An 18208-nucleotide genomic window follows, 5' to 3' on the forward strand; every position below is an offset into this window, starting at 1 on the left:
GTACCAGCACTGTTGTAGCTAATGTTAGCTCTGGTGTCTGTACCAGGACTGTTGTAGCTAATGCTAGCTCAGGCGTGTTGAGGCGGTGCAGCAGTTTAATCTCTAATTATAAGATCTTTTTTTTTATATAAAAACATCTCTATGTAACATTCCATCCATCCATCCATCCATCCATTTCCGCTTATTCGTTACCAGGTCACAGGGGCATCAGTCTCCATGACCACCACCCAAATCCCACTGCACCGTACCAACCCCCCTAAACCTTCCTGCAGGTGGTCAGTCCACTGGAAGGTACCAACCGCCCTGACCAGGATTGGATCTTGCCCAGGAGGTGAACCCTGGGGTTCCACACCAGTGACAGAGACTTTGGGCCAAAGCGCTGCTCTACGTAAGATTCTTAAACATAAATAAATATTTTGAGAACTAGACACAGAGGCTGTTTGTCAGTGTTTATTACAGGAAACTGACGTGTGACTCAGCTGACAGCAACAAACACACAAACCACAGACCCACAGACCACAGAGCGTTTTCTTACAAATTGTGTCTGTGTGAAAAATCACACTTTAAAAAAAGATCTATTATATATATATATTTTCATTTCCACAACTTTCTATCAAAACCTTTTTCTCATTACTAGCACAAGTCCACTCGGATTTGTGTTAAAGTGTTTATTTTCCCGAGAACATCACGCTAGCGTCTGTCGTTTGTGTGTGTCTCTGTGGCAGCGCCCTCATCTGGAGGCGAAGAAGGGCCTGATCTTCATGCTGATGGCCTTCAGTGAGTACCAGCCCCCCTTCCAGTTCAGCCACACCACACCGTCGTCCGTGCCATGTTTGGCCATGTTGCTGGTATAGGCTCCCCCCATGTAGTATCGGCCGTTGGGATTGGCTGAGTGGCAGCGGTTGTACCACCAGCCACCTCCATCCTCCTTGGAGCACTGCTTGGACGGATCACCTGGGATCCTGGTTCAAGGAGACAAGATCAAGTTGTGTGGAAGACAAGAACTGTTAAGATTAGGGCATGTGGATGAGTTTCTTCTAGGCTAACCTTTGTAGCAATGACTGCTACACCTTAATCAATAGTCTTAATCCAGGCTGTTCATGAAGCCAGACGTATTTGTCTGTAAATTCTAGATATTTCCACTAGATACAACTTATTTATTAAATATAACTTTTTCCTTTATCTGTTGGTTAACATTTAGCTGTTGTTGTTATTATTTTTAATAAGAAGAATATTAAGAGCAAAAAGACAAAAGAAGGGAACAATCAAAATTAAGAACATAATATCTAAAAGAATAAAACAACAAAAGAGAAAAAAAACCCTCTAGATTAAAACAATTAAATAGCTGCAGACTTTCTGGTCCCTGTTTGTTTGTTTGTTTTTTAACTTTTACCAGTTGTCGTTGTCTCTGTCGTAGGTGCTGAACATCATCCCGTTGTGAATGGTCATGGTGCGGTTTTCACCAAACAACTGCAAGGCTCCCTCCATGAGGCCGTTGCCTGCATTTCCAGAATAGCCATCCACCGCTAGCAAGTAGCTGGTGGACTCTGATTGGACGGTGAACTGGCGGTACTGAGCGTAGACCTTAAAGATGTCACAAACCAGGACAGGGTGGATTTTATTTCATTTTTTTTCTTGTTACAATCCTCTGTACATTGACAAGATTCTAATAAATCAATTAAACTAATTTTTTTTTCTTTGGTTAACCCATTTTATTAAACTGTCTACAATTTTTGTGAACAATTGTCTATTTCTGGGAAATATGGCAAATATGTAAATTTGTAACATTTGTTAAACAATTGTCTATTTCTGGGCAATATGGCAAATATGTAAATTTGTAACATTCCTGAACAAACTTGTAGTTTTTTTTTCAAAATTCATTTTTCTTTATTTCTGACTAGTTTCCCGTGCTCTACACTGGTTAAAATGTTATAATTATTATTTTGGTCAGCTAGGCTGTATACTTAGCTGTACATACCATGTAGATCAAGATTTTGCTGGTTATGTTTGGGTCAACATTTCATTATGGTTTAATAAAGTTAACGCTCCTGCTGCTACGCCGTTTGGCTAAGATTTAGAAATCCTATTGTCAGAGTTATTTTTAGGCCAACGTTTACTTCACCTTTTGTTGTTTCAGCAACTGTTGTTGTGCAAAAGGTCATTTTTGTAGCGACATTAAAACTACTTAAGAGACAACGAGGAGTCACCTTATCTCCTGACCAGTCTTCCATCTCAATAAGAACCTCAGTGGGGCCCAATTTGGTCAGTTGACTGATTCTGTCGTTACCCAACCAGTATTCACCTGTCACATGACCAGGTAGAGGAACCAGGGTTAGTGAACCTTTGTTTACTGACAAAAACAGAACATTGAAAAAAAAAACCCTCCTGGCTCTGTTACCTGGAATCTCACAGAAACCTTTGTCACTTTCAAAAGCGATGTTGCCAAACCCTCGACGATAATCGTCCCAGCGTCGACCGAAGTCAATGCTGCCGTCCATCCTGTTCTGAATCAGGACCCAACCTAGAAACAGATCAGGGACGTGTTGTACGTTCTTTATCTGTAAAATGTTCAGGCTAGGTTAACCAACACCTCACCTCCATTCTGTGAGGTCTGGTCACAGAAGACTTTGTAGGATGGGAAGAACGAGTCTGGCTGGATCAGGTACATCTGTGAGTCTTGTCCTCCACGACGGTAGATGTCCTCTCACTCTTTCACTGAATCACACACACAGACACACACTGGTAGGTCAGTTGGTTCTAATAAGGGTCAATATTTTTGGCCTGCAGTTCAAAGTTCTCACCAGTGCTGTCACTATGCAGACGATGCCATACTCTACCCAACCACTCCTTACACTTCATCCTACGACTTTTAAGTGTTTTTGAGTCTTTTTAACCTGTTGTCCTGTCAAACATTTGTTTTTCCATCAACAGCACACATGGGACAATGGTCAGTCTCGTCCCTGAACTCTTGGCCAAGCAGTAGAGGGGGCAAAAACAAGGGTGGCAGCGGAGCTGTGACTGGACTCACCAGAAACCACAGGTACTGGGCACTTGGTCTTGCATGGTTCCTTGCAGGCCTCTCTCTGGCCCTGAATGGCCTTCTCCAGCTTCTGGATCTTCAGTCTTATCTTCTCCAGAACTCCCTGTAGACCACAGAGATGTGTGGTAGTTATAGTGGAGGACGAGCGGTGAAGGGTTGGGTAGGACAGTCGGCACTCACCTGCAGGACCCGAATGTTGGAAGGGAAGACGGTGTCCACTGTTTCTTTGATGTAAGCATGTTGTTCCTCCACTTGATCAGTGTATTCACCTGCCACTCTGCTGTTGTCTGAGCCACAGAGAAAAATGTCTAAGCCAGTGGTGAAACACCAAACCAAAAAGTCCTAAAAACAGGAATCTCTGTGTGCACTCACCGTAGACAATTTTCTGCCTCTCCCTCAGAGAGTGAGACATGCTGTTGACGTAGTTGAAAATGTTGTTGGTCGATCGGGACAGTTCGTCCACGTGAGGCCTCAGTGCATTAATGCCCTGCAGACATGTGACAGCAGTGAAGCCGGATGAAAGACTTCAGTGTAAAACTGTCCAACATCAAACACTTGAGGTAACAAACACGCTTCAGCTACCATTCTGACGTTCCTCTCCTGTTTCAGCAGCATCGTCTGCAGCTCACAGCCGGTGGGACACAAAACCCCCTGGTGGTAGGAAACATCACTGAACGTTATTCTTGTTTTTATTTGACCTGTTTTAAATCATGTTTACAGTTTCTAGATGTTCTTGTTGTTGTGCTTCTTGAGAGAACCCTTCTCAGATGGAAGCCTGTTCTCAAACAAACATGGCTGCCAAAGAGTGTAGACACTTTGATGACTTGTGGTGACCTACAGGATTAAAGGTCATTAGTCTAATACTAGTCTAGTACTATAAAATACAGATTTTTTTTGTGGTGACCTACAGGATTAAAGGTCAATGTGTCCACGTACCATCGTCTCTGCTGCGTGCGTGCATCCTCCAGCGTCTGGCATCACCTCCTTCTCTTGTGTGTGAGATCCTCTGACTGGAGGAGGCGTGGGACGACCACGATACCTGAGGAAGAAACAGCAAATTACGTTACTGGACGTCAACTCCATTAGTGGAGTTGATGGTTGATGGGATCTATATCTACCTGCTGGCCCCCTGGACTGGGGGGTGGACATATCTGGGGGTGTAATGACCTGTGCCTGACGTTACGGGACGGTGGCCTCGAGCTTTAACATCTGAATTCTGGGTAATGTAAGTAAATGAGGAAAAGAGATGAGTCACAGACGACTGTCACATAAAAACACTGCAGTGAAATCATTTGTAGGTTTGTTTATGTTATAATTGTTAATGAAGTGACCAGACAACTCATTCATTTAACAGTGGTTCTCAAACTGTGGTACATGTACCACTGGTGGTGACTTCAGTGTTACGTCACTGTACAGTGAGTCTTTGCCAGAGAAATATTCTGAGGATTGAGCTTTCAATAAATTCTCTCGTTCATTAGTGGGTCTCAGCTGAACACTGTAGACCAGTGCTGTTGTATTTCAATGTCAGTCACAGTGCCGCCACTGGAGGAAATGAATATCTTTTTGGAGGTTGCACATGCTGTCAAAAGTTTGAAAATCGCTGCTGTAAGATATTTAAAGAGACACCAGTGGTTCTACTCACCGTTCCGTTTCCTGTGACGTCTTGTGTATCCTGTGTAAGAAAAATGTCAAAAAAGTGCTACGAAAAGGTAGATGTAAATGAGAAGTTAGGATTTGTCCTAAACTCACGGTCTCGTAGTCGTCAAACTCCAGATCGTCCTGAGCCCAGGCCACGTAGGCGCACAGGCACAGCAGCAACAGGGTCCTCATGGTGCAGTGTTGGAAACGCCAAACGGTGCTCGCTCTTCTGCGAAGGTTCCAGCTGAGCTGGTATTTATGTGTTTCCAGGTCTGAGTCCTCCTGCGTTCTCAGACCTGTTGAAACAGCTGATGAACGATGGGTCAGTTTACTCACACCTGAGTCATTCCAGTTCACCACGGTCACTGCAGCATTTGTCTCGGTACAAAAGGGCAAAAGGTTGAATTTGCAGAACTCGTTGTGCAAACACTTGTTTTTGGTTTTTGCTGAGGTTATCGGACCAATGCCTAAATAAACCTCACCTCAAACAACACATGAAAAAATAAATCCAAAGACCTCAACACCAAGGCTACATGGGTCATTCAATCTCACAGCGCCCCCTACACTGAACAGCAGCAGACTCTGCCAGTGGTTACAGAACAAAAGCAAGCGAACAAAACAAAATCCATATCAGTTCATAGATTAAATGACAGAAACCCCCGGTTTTTGCTACTTTCTAAACCAATGATGCATTAGGTTCAAAAGTCCTTAGAGAAAATTGATCATTTTACGCCACAGCACAAATGTCAAGTTGATCCTCTGCTGCCCCCTGCAGTGAGAATGATGTTCTTGAACTGCTTCAGTCAGGTTCTCTGTGACTCAAAACAGGCCTGCTACACTATGGTCTGTAGACATTGAACACTGAGTGTATCACATGACACAAAGGCTGAAGCTGGTTAAAAGAAACGTATTAAACTTATGTTCAGACATTCCAGAATGACACTATAATGCTCTTTTTATTTACCCGTGTTTACTTTTTTTAATTTCACCAGAAGAGTCTAAAGGAAAATATCACACTTGCTGTTCATTATATGCATTCATTGCAAAAAGAACCAAGGTAAATCATTGTGATTGTATAACGATGGTAATACAACCATAATCAAGCATCAGACTGATTTGAACTGCTTCAGAACACAGAGGATTAAATATGTTAAAGTGAGGTCAAGTCAAAACAAAAAATGATATATGACTGACAGCATGTCTTTGGAGGATCACTCCTCCCCCCTCAAATATTTGACTTTAAAAAACCAACAAAAAAAAAAAACTTAAAACATGTGTTCCTTAAAAAAAAAAACCCCACCAGTGTAGAGCCCTGATGACCTGAAGACAAAAATCAACAGAAAAAGCTCAAGGTTAATCAATTGTGTAGCAAATATGATAAGTAAAACATTTATTATAAAAAGGAAACAAAAATTGCTTAGATGTTGTTTAGACAAATACAAAAAATGAACCAAATGAAACCCAAGAGTAAGAAGCAAGAAGACAAAAAATGTCTTTGCTGTTTGGATATAAAATTACAGCTCAATTTATTTGATTTCATTGGCTTCACAAACATGGTAAAAACAGAGGAAGAACCTGAAAATTCCACTGAGGGAGAGAACGTTTGTTTCACCACCTTTTTCTATCTTTCTATGGCCTTTTCTATTTTATACCTTTCTCATACCACAGTCCATACAGGAGGTCAGTGAATAAACATCACAGCAGTCTGTGATCTGCTGCGAACCAATCAGTAAATCTTAATGTGTGATCTGTGCTTTGATTCATTTCTATGACACAAACTAACGAGATAATGCAACAACAACAACACAGCAGCCCCAAAATTTAGATTTTCTTTGGGGACATTTGTGTTGTTTGGTTATAATTTAGAAAATTTCAATTTACTGTGAAAAAAGAACAAACAGCAAACGCTTTTAAGACTGGTTTCAATGGTATCCAAGCCCTAATCAGATTGAGAGAACTTGTGGTGCGGTTAGCCAAAATTGCTCATTGCCTCTATTGTCTTTGCCGTGATGGAGAATAGGTTTAATAAAAAAAACTTGATCCTAGGAAATTGGTTTTCAAATATTTAATAAATAAAATTTCAAAACTAAAACTTAACTTGTTAAATTAAGGTTAATATTCAAGTAAAAGCAGCAGCAACCATTGAAATAAAGCAACAATGATCTGGTAAAAAAATAAATAAATAAATAAAAATCAAAGGTTGTAAAGTTTTACCAAGGAACAGTCAGATCCCTATTCCTGGGGTTTGTAACAACATCTTTAACTTAAGGATCTTTCCTTAAGACACATAAATACTTCAAGTGCTTCAATGTATCAACAACTCAGGTCAGTATCAGGTATGGAATTTAATTTAGTTTTTTGTCACACCCTGAAAGCTTTTGGTTGATTTCTGACTGAAATGTACAGAATAAAAGTCTAACTAAAGACTTTAAAAGTTTGGCACCTTTGAAATACATAGTTAAGTGCGGCACTGTCGCAGGTTTTCTACATCCAGTCTAAATCTGGATCTGATCATATACTGTAGCAGGGGCAGCAGCAGCAGCAGCAGCAGCAGCAGCGGCAGCAGGAGTGGCAGCAGCAACAAGAGCAGCAGACTCCGAGTCACAGGTTCCTTCACATTCCTCGGAACATCACGGACGTCCCAAGAAGGTCGGACCCTCGGACTGCTGAAGGATCTGACCTGAAACGTTGGCTGCAGGGCAGTACAGACGGTGTCCCTCAGGGCATTATTCCAGGCCCAGTGAAAAGTTGATACCGTGAACGATACCAATGATAATGGGCTGCCAGGCCACCAGGTACCTGAGCCAGTCCAGCAGCTGACCATAAAGGACGTGAGTCTTCTCCCAGCTGCAGGATTTAGGATTTAAGGAGTAGGCAACACAAAGGTAGGCAACATTTTTATCAACTTCAAACTGTTGTTGACAACATTCTGTTAGTCAGAGCTGACTCTTCACACTTCTGTCGTTGAAGTCTCATTTTTGTCTCAATCCCTTATTGTTTGTTTGTTTTTATTTTATTTTCCTCTGAGCGCAACTGTCAAGATTTGACCTTAACACAGGGGGCGCTCACCCAACACACCTTTTTACTACAACAACATCAAACAGAAACATAAGGATACGGGTTGTTCATCATCTGCTTTAAGTCCACCTTCTCATTGCAGAACGGGCATGTCTGCTTCTTACCCACAATGCACCAGCCACGAATGCAGAACTCATGAAATCTGAAGGGGCGGAGCCAAGTTAAGGCTGAACGACAAAGAATGGTTGTCAGTGATGCACCAGAAAACTGTTAATGTGTTTCTCATGTAAAAAGTAAAAACTGAGAACGTTTGTCTGAACAATAGAGTACAACAACATCTAACAGACTTGGACCAATCACAGCTGAGGGCAGATGGTGGGCCGGTCTCAGCTTAAAATGCCTGGGACAATTTTTTGTTCTGACTATTGTAACACTGTTGCCAACACGCACACAACATGACAACGTTTGTATTTAATTGATATAAGAAGGAATCAGAGGATACATGTGTCCACAGGACAGCTGGTAGGTGTCCTCGATGAAGCCTTCCTCCTCCACGTCCACCAGGATCTTCTGCCCACACACAGCACAGATGTCACAGGTCAGACTCCTGCTGGGAAGGCCTCCTTTGTTGTAGTACTGTGTAGAAATTAATATTTTATTCTTTCATTCACTATTAGGTGCAGATGTTGAAACATACAAACAAACTTTTTTACGCCTAGTGTAGAAGCCATGTAGTCAGAACAGATTTCAGCAAAGTCTCTGCCCATGACGCCGTAGTAGAGGCCGTAGAAGAGCATGATCACGCCGACGTCCATCGAGTCTTCTGCTCTGATTCTGCACACAAGCACAAGAAAGTGTTAGTGTTGCAACTGAACTCTATTTTAAACACACAGGGGCGTAAGACCACCTCTGAACAGATGCCTGTGAAGAAAATTACAAATAAATAATAAATAAATAAAGCATTTAATCACATAGTTCTTTCATTTTTAACAATCTGGCAATGTTGTTGTCTGAATCCAGCCAATAGATGGCAGTAACGTACCGTTGACTAAGTGAACATGATGTTTTTAGTGATATCAGCACATAGACCCCAGAGCTAATGTTGGGCTATTTTCTCTGTGGATTTTGGTCAGATCATTTCTGTCACTGACACCACCTCTGACCTGAAGAAGACATTGAAGCCAAACATGGTGAACATGATGGCGAGGTAACCCAGGACTCCAACTGCATAACTCAGCTTGTAGATCAGCAAGAACCACTTGTACACCATCCTGCAAAAAAGGCAGAAATGCCAAGTAGACTTTCCCTTCTCCTGTGCTTTCAAAAAACAAAGCTTTGTGAATATATTTTTGTTTACCGCTAACATGTCAAACCTGGGTGTCCTACAGGACAAAGGTCGGCGTGTGGCTCTGAAGATGACGTAGCTCGTGATGACAGAGAACACTCCCCACATGGACAGGAACCTCCACCAGTACAGTTTGATGGTGAAGTAAAGTGGGACCACCCACATCTGGACCAGAGTCACCAGCTGTGGAGTTCACACATAGGCCTCATGGGTTCAAACAGTCTTTTCTATGTCCAAACAGGAGTCTATCCAGAAAAGGGTCAATTTTAACTTCAGAGACTAAAAATGTGCAGACTCACTGCTGCCCCCTTATGAAGTCTTTTTATGACGCTGAAGTAAATACACAATTACTGAGTGATGGAAGCAGCACTGCATCAGAAACTCTTGGGAGCCACTAATGTCAATTTGATACATTTTGTTAATGAAATCTGTTTATTCATCTTGTAGCAACTTGTCAACTGCCTGCTTTACCACTCCAAAGTTTAAGCAGTGAATAAAATACTTTAAACTACTTCTTCAATCATTCATTTTTAATCTATTTCATTTCATAAGAAATATTTCTGCTCACGTTGTACGAGCGGTGGTGGCGCTGTTTCCACTGCACCAGGACTATCTGAGCCACCACCAGCGTGGCCACCAGGATCAGCACCATCTCAGCGTGCATGGCCTCGTGGCCTCTGTGCTTCACGTGCAGACGCTCGTGCTGCACCCTGACAACAAGGAAAAGAACCAGGCCTTGGTTAAGTCTCGGCCGAGCCTTGTATAAAACATCACACAGTGATACATTGAAAACACAAAAGTTCTTCTCACTTCCAGTTTTCTCTATGTGTCATCTTCAGCAGGTCGTCCTGTAGCAAACACAGACAAGATTCTTGAGAAAAGATCAATTATAGAAGTCATTCACAGGTTGTTGTGTTGTCTAACAGGTTTACAACTAAGAACATCAGAAGAAACATGAATGTTCTACAGGAAATGTAACTATAACTTTGCCTTAATTATAATATCTGATCAGACAGATCCGAGAGGTACAGGTGTAGGACCCCCGTCTGCCACTAGAGCAGTGGTTCTCAACCTGGGTTTGATCGAACCCCAGCGGTTCGGTGAGTCAGTCTCAGTCACCCCCCCTCCCCCCAGTATATGAAACTGGTGTGGTTCGGTGAGTCAGTCTCAGTCACCACCCCTCCCCCCAGTATATGAAACTGGTGGGGTTCAGTACGTCCAACAAGGTTAAGAACCACTTCACTAGAAGGTTCAAGGTACAGTACGTAGCCTATCAATGTGGATGAGGGGCCGAGTGGTTGCCAAGGAAATTTCAGTTATCGGTTTTCCATGTGTAGTGGGCCATTAAAGGCAAAAACAGTATTGCCTAATTACATTTCTTAACAATAGGTGGCAATAATAGCCCTGTAATGAGAGTTGATATTTCACATCATAGAAGACACAAACTCTAGCATTATGTGACTGCTCAGGTTCAAATGACATCATCTTTTCATTTAATAAATCTAAGAAGCTCGAAGTTCTCTTTGTTTTGGCTCGTGGACTGTCATACTGGAGTGACAGTGGGTCCTGAAGCTAGACCGGTTTAGAACCACTGTGCTGTTCTATCTTCCCTTTAACTAAGACGTCGACCAGCCTCATCGGACAAAAATCAAGCCTTTGTCATGGAAGAGCATTGAGTTCTCAGGAGAGGGGAACCAAAATTTAAGAAAAAATTAAAAGGTTCTCCAAAATGTACCTAAAGAGTTCCTTCAAATCTGTGTCTTTGTTTCCCAATGAAGCAAAATGTTGTCTTGATTTACACTCCGTCTTCCGTTGAGAGAATAAAAGGTTTACCTTTTATTTCTGAAAATATTTGTTTTAAATTTTAAGTAATATTTTGCCTGTCTGTAATGTGCGGTACATACTAGGGCTTCGCTGCTGAATAGGAACATGAACAGCTGACACGAAGCTAAATGGCTAAGAGACGCCTGCTAACCTTGGTTTCTTTAAACTCCAACGGAAAAATTTATCTATTTAGATTTCTTAATAGTCCGACGTTTCATACCTGAGGGTGAACGCCCGCCATCTGACCGTATTCTTTGTGTTCCTGTATCACTCAATTAGCCGGTGGGTACCTGTTAGCTATTAACACAGACAGGACAGGGGCTACTTCCGGTTACGTACCCCGTAAAGTATCAAAATACTAAAGCTGCAAAGTAAGCCCAATCGCCAGCTTTTGTATCTGTGGCGTTTTTGTCTCGCTTACGTAACAGTTACAAGTCTCCTAAATATATTTTTCTCAGTTTTTAAAGAGTAGAGGCACAAAAGATCTGGCCCTGGGAACAACAGCTGGACATTTTTTTGTTTTATTTGGACCAGTAGATTCAGTAAATTTAAATGCACAGAGAAAGAAAAATCAGTATTTGTTTGTTTTTAGACCAGCACTAGGGTTTTTGATTAATACTGAGCATTTTTTTAAATATCTTAGATCCATTTGTTTAAGGCTTTTTACCCCATTACTAGCTGCAAAACAATCATTATCTTTGACCATTTACTGAACTTCAATTTTTTATTGAACATTTATAGCTATCATCTTAAATGTGTAGGCTAAAAAGTTGCAATCCATTTTGTAGTAAATGAGTCTTCTTTTCTCTCATTTTTAATATTAAGTTTCTTATGCTGCTAGAACATCTTACAGCAGTGGTTTAAAAACAGAGCTCAACTTTTAGTTAGTACAAATATGATCTTTATTCTGTAACAACATACAGTGTTGACACATCCAATCATCGTTTGCACCACAGCAGTTGTAGTCCTGTCAATGGCCTCTTGTTAACCCGACCCACAATGAGCATCCTGTGTGAAGATATGAAACAAGGTGAGTTCCTCAGGCATTGATGACATCAACAGTTTGGGCATAGAATTGTTCGCTCAGACATCCAAGGAAGATTTGGGCCATCTTTGGTCTTCCGACCTCTGGTGTAAACTACGAATGGCAGGAAATTACGTCATCACTGCGACACTTCTAGTTAACAATGTACTTTAACATAAACAAACCTGGTTCCCAAGAAGATTGTTGGCACAGCAACCAATGTCATTCATCTTGATCATGTTGCTTCACTCAGTCACCCTATAAGGAAAAAGTCAAGTAATGGTCACTCTTAATAACTGGTGAAGTTTAAAATACTAGTTTTTTGGTTCGCTCAGACATCCGCAATTAATAGTCACTTTCTTAACTGGTGAAGTTTTAAAACAGTTTTTTTGGTTCGCTCAGACATCCAAGGAAGATTTGGGCCATCTTTGGTCTTTCGACCTCTGGTGTAAACTACGAATGGCAGGAAATTACGTCATCACTGCGACACTTCTAGTTAACGATGTACGTTAACAAACAAACCTGGTGCTCAAGAAGATTGTTGGCACAGCAACCAATGTCATTCATCTTGATCATGTTGCTTCACTCAGTCACACTATAAAGAAACAGGCAATCAATGTCACTTTCTTAAGAACTGATCAGGTTCAAAACACTAGTTTTTTGGTTCGCTCAGACATCCAAGGAAGATTTGGGCCATCTTTGGTCTTTCAACCTCTGGTGTAAACTACGAATGGCAGGAAATTACGTCATCACTGCGACACTTGATTCAAATCATACTTCAATACATACACACCTTATTCTGACGACTGTCCATGTCCTGCTGATTGTTGGTCCAGCAACCAGTTTCACTGATCCCGATTACGATGCATCACGCAAAGTCACCCTAAAGAGAAACGTGAATAGAATGTCACTATTCTAAAAAACTGTCAGTTTACAAGACTAGTTCTCTGGTTCGCTCAGACATCCAAGGAAGATTTGGGCCATCTTTGGTCTTTCGACCTCTGGTGTAAACTACGAATGGCAGGAAATTACGTCATCACTGCGACACTTTGTTAACAATGTACTTTAACATAAACAAACCTGGTTCTCAAGAAGATTGTTGGCACAGCAACCAATGTCATTCATCTTGATCATGTTGCTTCACTCAGTCACACTATAAGGAAAAAGGCAATCAATGTCACTTTCTTAAGAACTGATCAGGTTCAAAACACTTGTTTTTTGGTTCGCTCAGACATCCAAGGAAGATTTGGGCCATCTCTGGTCTTTCGACCTCTGGTGTAAACTACGAATGGCAGGAAATTACGTCATCACTGCGACACTTGATTCAAATCATACTTCAATACATACACACCTTATTCTGACGACTGTCCATGTCCTGCTGATTGTTGGTCCAGCAACCAGTTTCACTGATCCCGATTACGATGCATCACGCAAAGTCACCCTAAAGAGAAACGTGAATAGAATGTCACTATTCTAAAAAACTGTCAGTTTACAAGACTAGTTCTCTGGTTCGCTCAGACATCCAAGGAAGATTTGGGCCATCTTTGGTCTGTCGACCTCTGGTGTAAACTACGAATGGCAGGAAATTACGTCATCACTGCGACACTTGATTCAAATCATACTTCAATACATACACACCTTATTCTGACGACTGTCCATGTCCTGCTGATTGTTGGTCCAGCAACCAGTTTCACTGATCCCGATTACGATGCATCACGCAAAGTCACCCTAAAGAGAAACGTGAATAGAATGTCACTATTCTAAAAAACTGTCAGTTTACAAGACTAGTTCTCTGGTTCGCTCAGACATCCAAGGAAGATTTGGGCCATCTTTGGTCTTTCGACCTCTGGTGTAAACTACGAATGGCAGGAAATTACGTCATCACTGCGACACTTCAAGTTACCAACGTACGAATGTTAACGTGAACAAACCTGGTTCTCAGGAAGAGTGTTGGCACACCAACCAATGCCATTGATCTTGATCATGTTGCTTCACCTAGTGACCCTATAAGGAAAAGCAAATCAAAGGTCACTTTTATATAGAATTGATAAAGATAACAAAACAAGTTCTCTAGTTCGCTCAGACATCCAAGGAAGATTTGGGCCATCTTTGGTCTGTCGACCTCTGGTGTAAACTACGAATGGCAGGAAATTACGTCATCATTGCGACTGTTTTGTTTAATTTATTTAAATAACACTTATTTGATCAAGAATCACACATAACTTTATATACCTGGTTCCAAAGTGTAGATTCCATCCATTTTTCCAAAGACGCCCAAAAAAATTCTCACAGCCATGTGTTCTGAAACGAAAAGATGATTAAATACTAGATCAACCTTCATCGTCTGTTAAACATTTGTCATGTCATACTGACATTTTCTATTAATCGTATGCATTAACTTTACTTTTGGCAGCATATTGAGATAAAAGTTCAAAATTAACTCCACTATAAGAAGCTTTAGTCGCTATTTTCGCTTTCTGAGAACTACATTTCGTTATACTTTCAGCCTAATTTCAACACATATGTAGCTGTGTGGTGTACATTAACATGCCTATGCATATTATCTGAAAAACTGAAAACATTTTTGGATGTACAATGACCTAAACGGGCATCAATTAAAAATATATGTTTCACGCAAAAAACAAAAACAAAAAACGTGCTGATTCAAAAGAGCGTAAACAACGTGCAAGGTAGTACTGTAGTTCATGTGGAATCTCCAAAAGCAATCGACGTCCATCCACTAGATTGAATACTCATCGGCAGTATATGCGGACAAATGCGGTATATAAAGGTTTTGCTTAACATTATTAATGAACATTTTAGTCATAGACGTAACTCAATGAGAAAAATTTACCTTAGTAGTACTATTAGCTTTCCACCTTCCGCAGGAACAGACATAGCATTCCGTTCCGCACGAATTTATATACAAAAGGCGGAACAGGAAACACGTCATCAACAGGCCTGCCGGAAAATTTCAGAGAATACGCTACAGTATATATACAGTATATACTGTATATACATATATAAAACAGGTATAACAGGTAATTGTTATATTTATAGTCCTATAATCTTAAAAAACGGACTAAAACGACTAAAATTAATTTTAAGTTTTTCTTTTTAAACGTTTATCGTTGTGTAGTAAAATGAGAGGTACTAAATGACTGTGTTAAAAAGTCGTTAGGTAGATGTGATGAGTGACGGCTGCGCATTCACCAATCATATTTCTGCATTCCCCTGACTCTCTGGCCTGTGACTGGTGAATGATGAAGCAGCTTATAAAGGTCCTCTTCAGTCTGCTGCTGCTAGTGTTGCCGTGACGATGACATCCCTCCCCCTTCCACATACACCCACACACGCGCACACGCGCACACGCGCACACACACATTGCTTCGATGACGAAGGCTCAGAGCTGGAAAACAGATATGGTGAGTGCTGGCTTTGAGTTTGTTCTTTAAAATAATGACACAGGATGGATGCATGGATGGATGGATGGATGGATAAGGGATTAATGGATAGGTGAATAGTTGGATGGAGGAGGGATGGAGGAATGCTCAGGGATGACAGCAGCATCTGTATCATGGTGAGAGGAGGAGGAGGGAGGACCGAGTGCAGAGACCAGAAAGGGATGGAGAAGACTGCAGGATGGAGGAGGACGAGGAGGCGTGAAGGCGTGTGTGTGTGTGTGTGTGTGTGTGTGTGTAGGCCTGTATGTTTTACGTGCTAGCACCCTGTGTGCTAACAGTACCAGGAGGTATGTTAACCCAGTCTGTGGCACAGTAAAGGCTAATGTACAGCTGTGCTGCAGTCATGCAGCTAGATGTTAGTTAAACACTTCAACACACTGACTGTAAAGCAAACCAACATGTGGGGTTTTTAGAGTGACGCTACTTTTAAAACAGTCTGTGCTCGAGCCCTGTTCAAATTAGTTTTTTTCCATCTTTACATTAAACTCTCGTATTTCTCTGGAGTAGACCAGGCTAATGTTCATGAAAATCATCACATTTTAGGAATATCATTGACACTATAGTTCTGACATATATGGTAGTCATGGATGGTAGTAATATAATAAAATCCGAAGCTTGTTTTGGAGAATTCAGCTTTAAAAAGAAGGGAAATAATAAAGATTGAAAAATAATTTGACTGAAACAAAGAATTGACTGAATCTGTGTCTGTGTCAGTCACAGTCTGTTACCACTGAGGCAACAGAGGCTCTGTGTGTGAATGTGTGTATGTATGTATGTGTGTGTGTGTGTCACCACACCATCCTTGTGGGAACATTGTTCTGGTGAAATGCTTTGTTGTGCTGACACTTTGGCCTTGTGGGTATCTTTTCAGGTCCCCAATAAGAGAGAGGGTATTTTGAGGGTTACATTTTATCTTGGAGGGAGGATTAGAATTAGGGCTGGGTTAGAATAATCGTTAGGACGGAGATTAAGCATACAGTACAGTTAAAATGGTTACAGCTAGGATAAGGGGTTAGAAAATGCATTATGTCTATGTGAAGTCCTGACAACTCATGAAAACCACGTAGTGTGTGTGTGTGGTGTGTGACAGGATTATACAGAAGATCAAAGAACATGTATGCCCATCCCCCTTTATACAGAATTGGGAATATACACAGTAGGACAAAAATGGTGCAGGTTTGGTTCCAAATGCACCAATAAAAACTAACTTTTTCCTTTATCTTCTCTTTTTTTCTCATCAGGACTTGACAGAAGTTATCTTTGCTTTGATTCCATGTAGAATTAATTGATTAATCTGTTTTGGTCTAAGACGTCCGGGTGAGTCCAACCACGATGTGAAGGAATTATGTTTACCGACATTCACGTGCACACCAAGACACGTGTGATCTGGGTGTCCATCTCTGCAGCGGAATGGAATGAACTGTAGGGGAGACGTTTGCACCTGTAAAAATACACATACGCTGTAGAAGACTGCGGGAAGGGTCTTCTTCACGACTGCCACCTGGGCTGCTGCTGGCAGATGGAGGCCCATCAAAACTCCCCGGACAGCAGCAGCGAGGAGTGCACCGTCCTGGAGGCTCCGCCCAACAAAAACAGCTGCCTGCTGCACACCGGGAATGTATGAAAAATGCTTCTATAAGTTCATGCTAATTCTGAAGTTTAACAACCTTGGTAAATTATGCTGCACTTTTAGATAGCTTAACATGGTAAAGTTATGAAAGGTAAAAATAGGTAAGGACATCAAAATAAAGCTAGAACAGTTGACAAAACAATTGGAACTTAGATAAAAACACAATGTGGAGCAGAAGAAGGGGTACAATACTTCACACACAAAAGACAACCAAAAGAAAAAGCTTTTGGCCAAAACAGGGGGAAAAAACTTCTCCTAGAAGCTGAACTCAGCTTAGTTTTAAAGACACTAACATAACAAAACGGCAATTACTAAAAATGACAATGCTACAGACAGCCACTAGAGGGCAGAAACATGTTTCACAATTTAATATACTGTACACCTGGATGTTTTTCTTTGTACCCCTAGGTGGCAGATAAGTACTGTCTGACCTGTGAATGTGCAGTGTGTGAGGAGTGTATTTTAGAGCATGATGATCACCCCAAGGTGGCGCTCTGCCAGGCCCTGGAGCAGCATCGTAGCCTGCTGCAGGAGAGACTAGAGGCCACCCAGAACAGGTCAGAACCACATGTCGGATGTTGATTGTTCATTGCTGCCTGATGTTTCTAGAACAGTCTGATGAGGTGATGCTGCTGGTTCTGGAACTCACCAAGTAGATCTGTAATCATCATAAAATGCGTTGTTGTAGTTTTAACTCATTTATGGTCACTACATGATCTGAATCAGTACAGACTTGATTAAAGGTCAATTAAAGCTACTGGGAGCCACACAACCTGACTCAGTGGGCCAAATTCAACCCGCAGGCCTTGAGTTTGTGGTCTGAGGTGCAATAATACCATCTGGCGGACAAAGAGAGAATTACAAGGCTGTGTCTCATAATTGTAAAATAGCAGTGGAAGAAACAGTCAGGATTTTTTTAAACTTTGTTTTCTAAATTTAAAGGTAATCCTCAGTTTTGTGGTATGAAGTCTATCTTTGGTCAGTGTTGATTATTGAAGGAGGTCAGCCTCTCTCCTGCAGCTAGATAATCTCTAAGAGTTTTAAATTTAAGGCCATGGAAAGACGTTTCTTTACTTTCCGGTCCCTGCGTTGTCCTAGACTCCCTCAGATATCAGAGGCCTCGTCCTTTGTTAAGGAGATCCTTCAGCAGCTGACCAACCTGAGATCTTCCATCCAGGAGGACATCCAGTCCAGCTTCGAGGACCTTCACAAGCAGCTGGATGTT

At 41.4% G+C, this 18208-nt stretch overlaps 3 protein-coding genes and 3 non-coding genes across 18 annotated transcripts in view; 1 reads left to right on the plus strand and 5 right to left on the minus strand.

Annotated features, from left to right (window-relative positions):
- Positions 1-434: 434 nt before the first annotated feature.
- On the minus strand, positions 435-4943 carry fgb (fibrinogen beta chain). The gene is given in 13 exon segments (XM_008325128.3): positions 435-962; positions 1394-1584; positions 2208-2302; positions 2399-2521; positions 2596-2715; positions 3029-3143; positions 3221-3327; positions 3413-3527; positions 3623-3691; positions 3977-4079; positions 4159-4256; positions 4683-4712; positions 4790-4943. Coding segments are annotated over 13 exon segments (1479 nt in total). The 5' UTR covers positions 4871-4943; the 3' UTR covers positions 435-730.
- Positions 4944-5559: 616 nt separating this feature from the next.
- On the minus strand, positions 5560-14848 carry rnf175 (ring finger protein 175). 13 transcript variants are annotated; one of them, XM_025054388.1, is made up of 16 exons: positions 14744-14848; positions 14122-14190; positions 13821-13893; positions 13528-13617; positions 12970-13042; positions 12683-12772; positions 12412-12484; positions 12075-12147; positions 11086-11873; positions 9852-9889; positions 9610-9751; positions 8860-9224; positions 8410-8530; positions 8199-8332; positions 7797-7898; positions 5560-7525 (listed from the first exon to the last, which is right to left on the minus strand). In XM_025054388.1, exons 9-16 carry the CDS (start codon positions 11104-11106, stop codon positions 7405-7407), a joined length of 1044 nt encoding a protein of 347 aa, XP_024910156.1. In that variant the 5' UTR covers positions 11107-11873; positions 12075-12147; positions 12412-12484; positions 12683-12772; positions 12970-13042; positions 13528-13617; positions 13821-13893; positions 14122-14190; positions 14744-14848; the 3' UTR covers positions 5560-7404. The 13 variants fall into 13 exon arrangements, with proteins under 13 accessions (XP_024910156.1, XP_024910141.1, XP_024910163.1 ...); XM_008325147.3 differs by lacking the exon at positions 13528-13617 and having other exon boundaries at positions 5561-7525; positions 8860-8967; positions 9070-9224; positions 14744-14846; XM_025054373.1 differs by lacking the exon at positions 13528-13617.
- On the minus strand, positions 12555-12647 carry LOC112488239 (small nucleolar RNA SNORD14). The gene has a single exon (XR_003052091.1). It is a non-coding gene; the product is annotated as a small nucleolar RNA SNORD14 (small nucleolar RNA).
- Positions 13400-13492, minus strand: LOC112488198 (small nucleolar RNA SNORD14). The gene has a single exon (XR_003052043.1). It is a non-coding gene; the product is annotated as a small nucleolar RNA SNORD14 (small nucleolar RNA).
- On the minus strand, positions 13965-14057 carry LOC112488199 (small nucleolar RNA SNORD14). The gene has a single exon (XR_003052045.1). It is a non-coding gene; the product is annotated as a small nucleolar RNA SNORD14 (small nucleolar RNA).
- A 147-nt stretch (positions 14849-14995) lies between the features above and the next one.
- Positions 14996-18208, plus strand: part of LOC103389658 (tripartite motif-containing protein 2-like) — a 6515-nt gene continuing 3302 nt past the window's right edge. The window contains 4 exon segments of the mRNA XM_017032844.2: positions 14996-15314; positions 16595-16971; positions 17392-17540; positions 18082-18208. The exon segment at positions 18082-18208 is cut by the window's right edge and continues 22 nt beyond it. Of these exon segments, the coding sequence (XP_016888333.1) occupies positions 16873-16971; positions 17392-17540; positions 18082-18208 (375 nt within the window). The 5' untranslated portion in view covers positions 14996-15314; positions 16595-16872.

The sequence above is a fragment of the Cynoglossus semilaevis genome, chromosome 1, assembly GCF_000523025.1.
Source record: "Cynoglossus semilaevis isolate Cse_v1.0 chromosome 1, Cse_v1.0, whole genome shotgun sequence".
Taxonomy (NCBI): Eukaryota; Metazoa; Chordata; class Actinopteri; order Pleuronectiformes; family Cynoglossidae; genus Cynoglossus; species Cynoglossus semilaevis.

Excerpts from the sequence above, each read along its gene's own strand:
- rnf175 (XM_025054403.1), bottom strand. The coding sequence starts at position 11,106 with ATGGCGGGCGTTCACCCTCAG. Across the intron at positions 8,531-8,859 it reads GGCTTCAATGTCTTCTTCAG|AATCAGAGCAGAAGACTCGA; the intron begins GTCAGAGGTGGT and ends GCTTGTGTGCAG. Across the intron at positions 7,526-7,796 it reads AAGCAGATGATGAACAACCC|CTGGGAGAAGACTCACGTCC; the intron begins GTATCCTTATGT and ends TAAATCCTGCAG.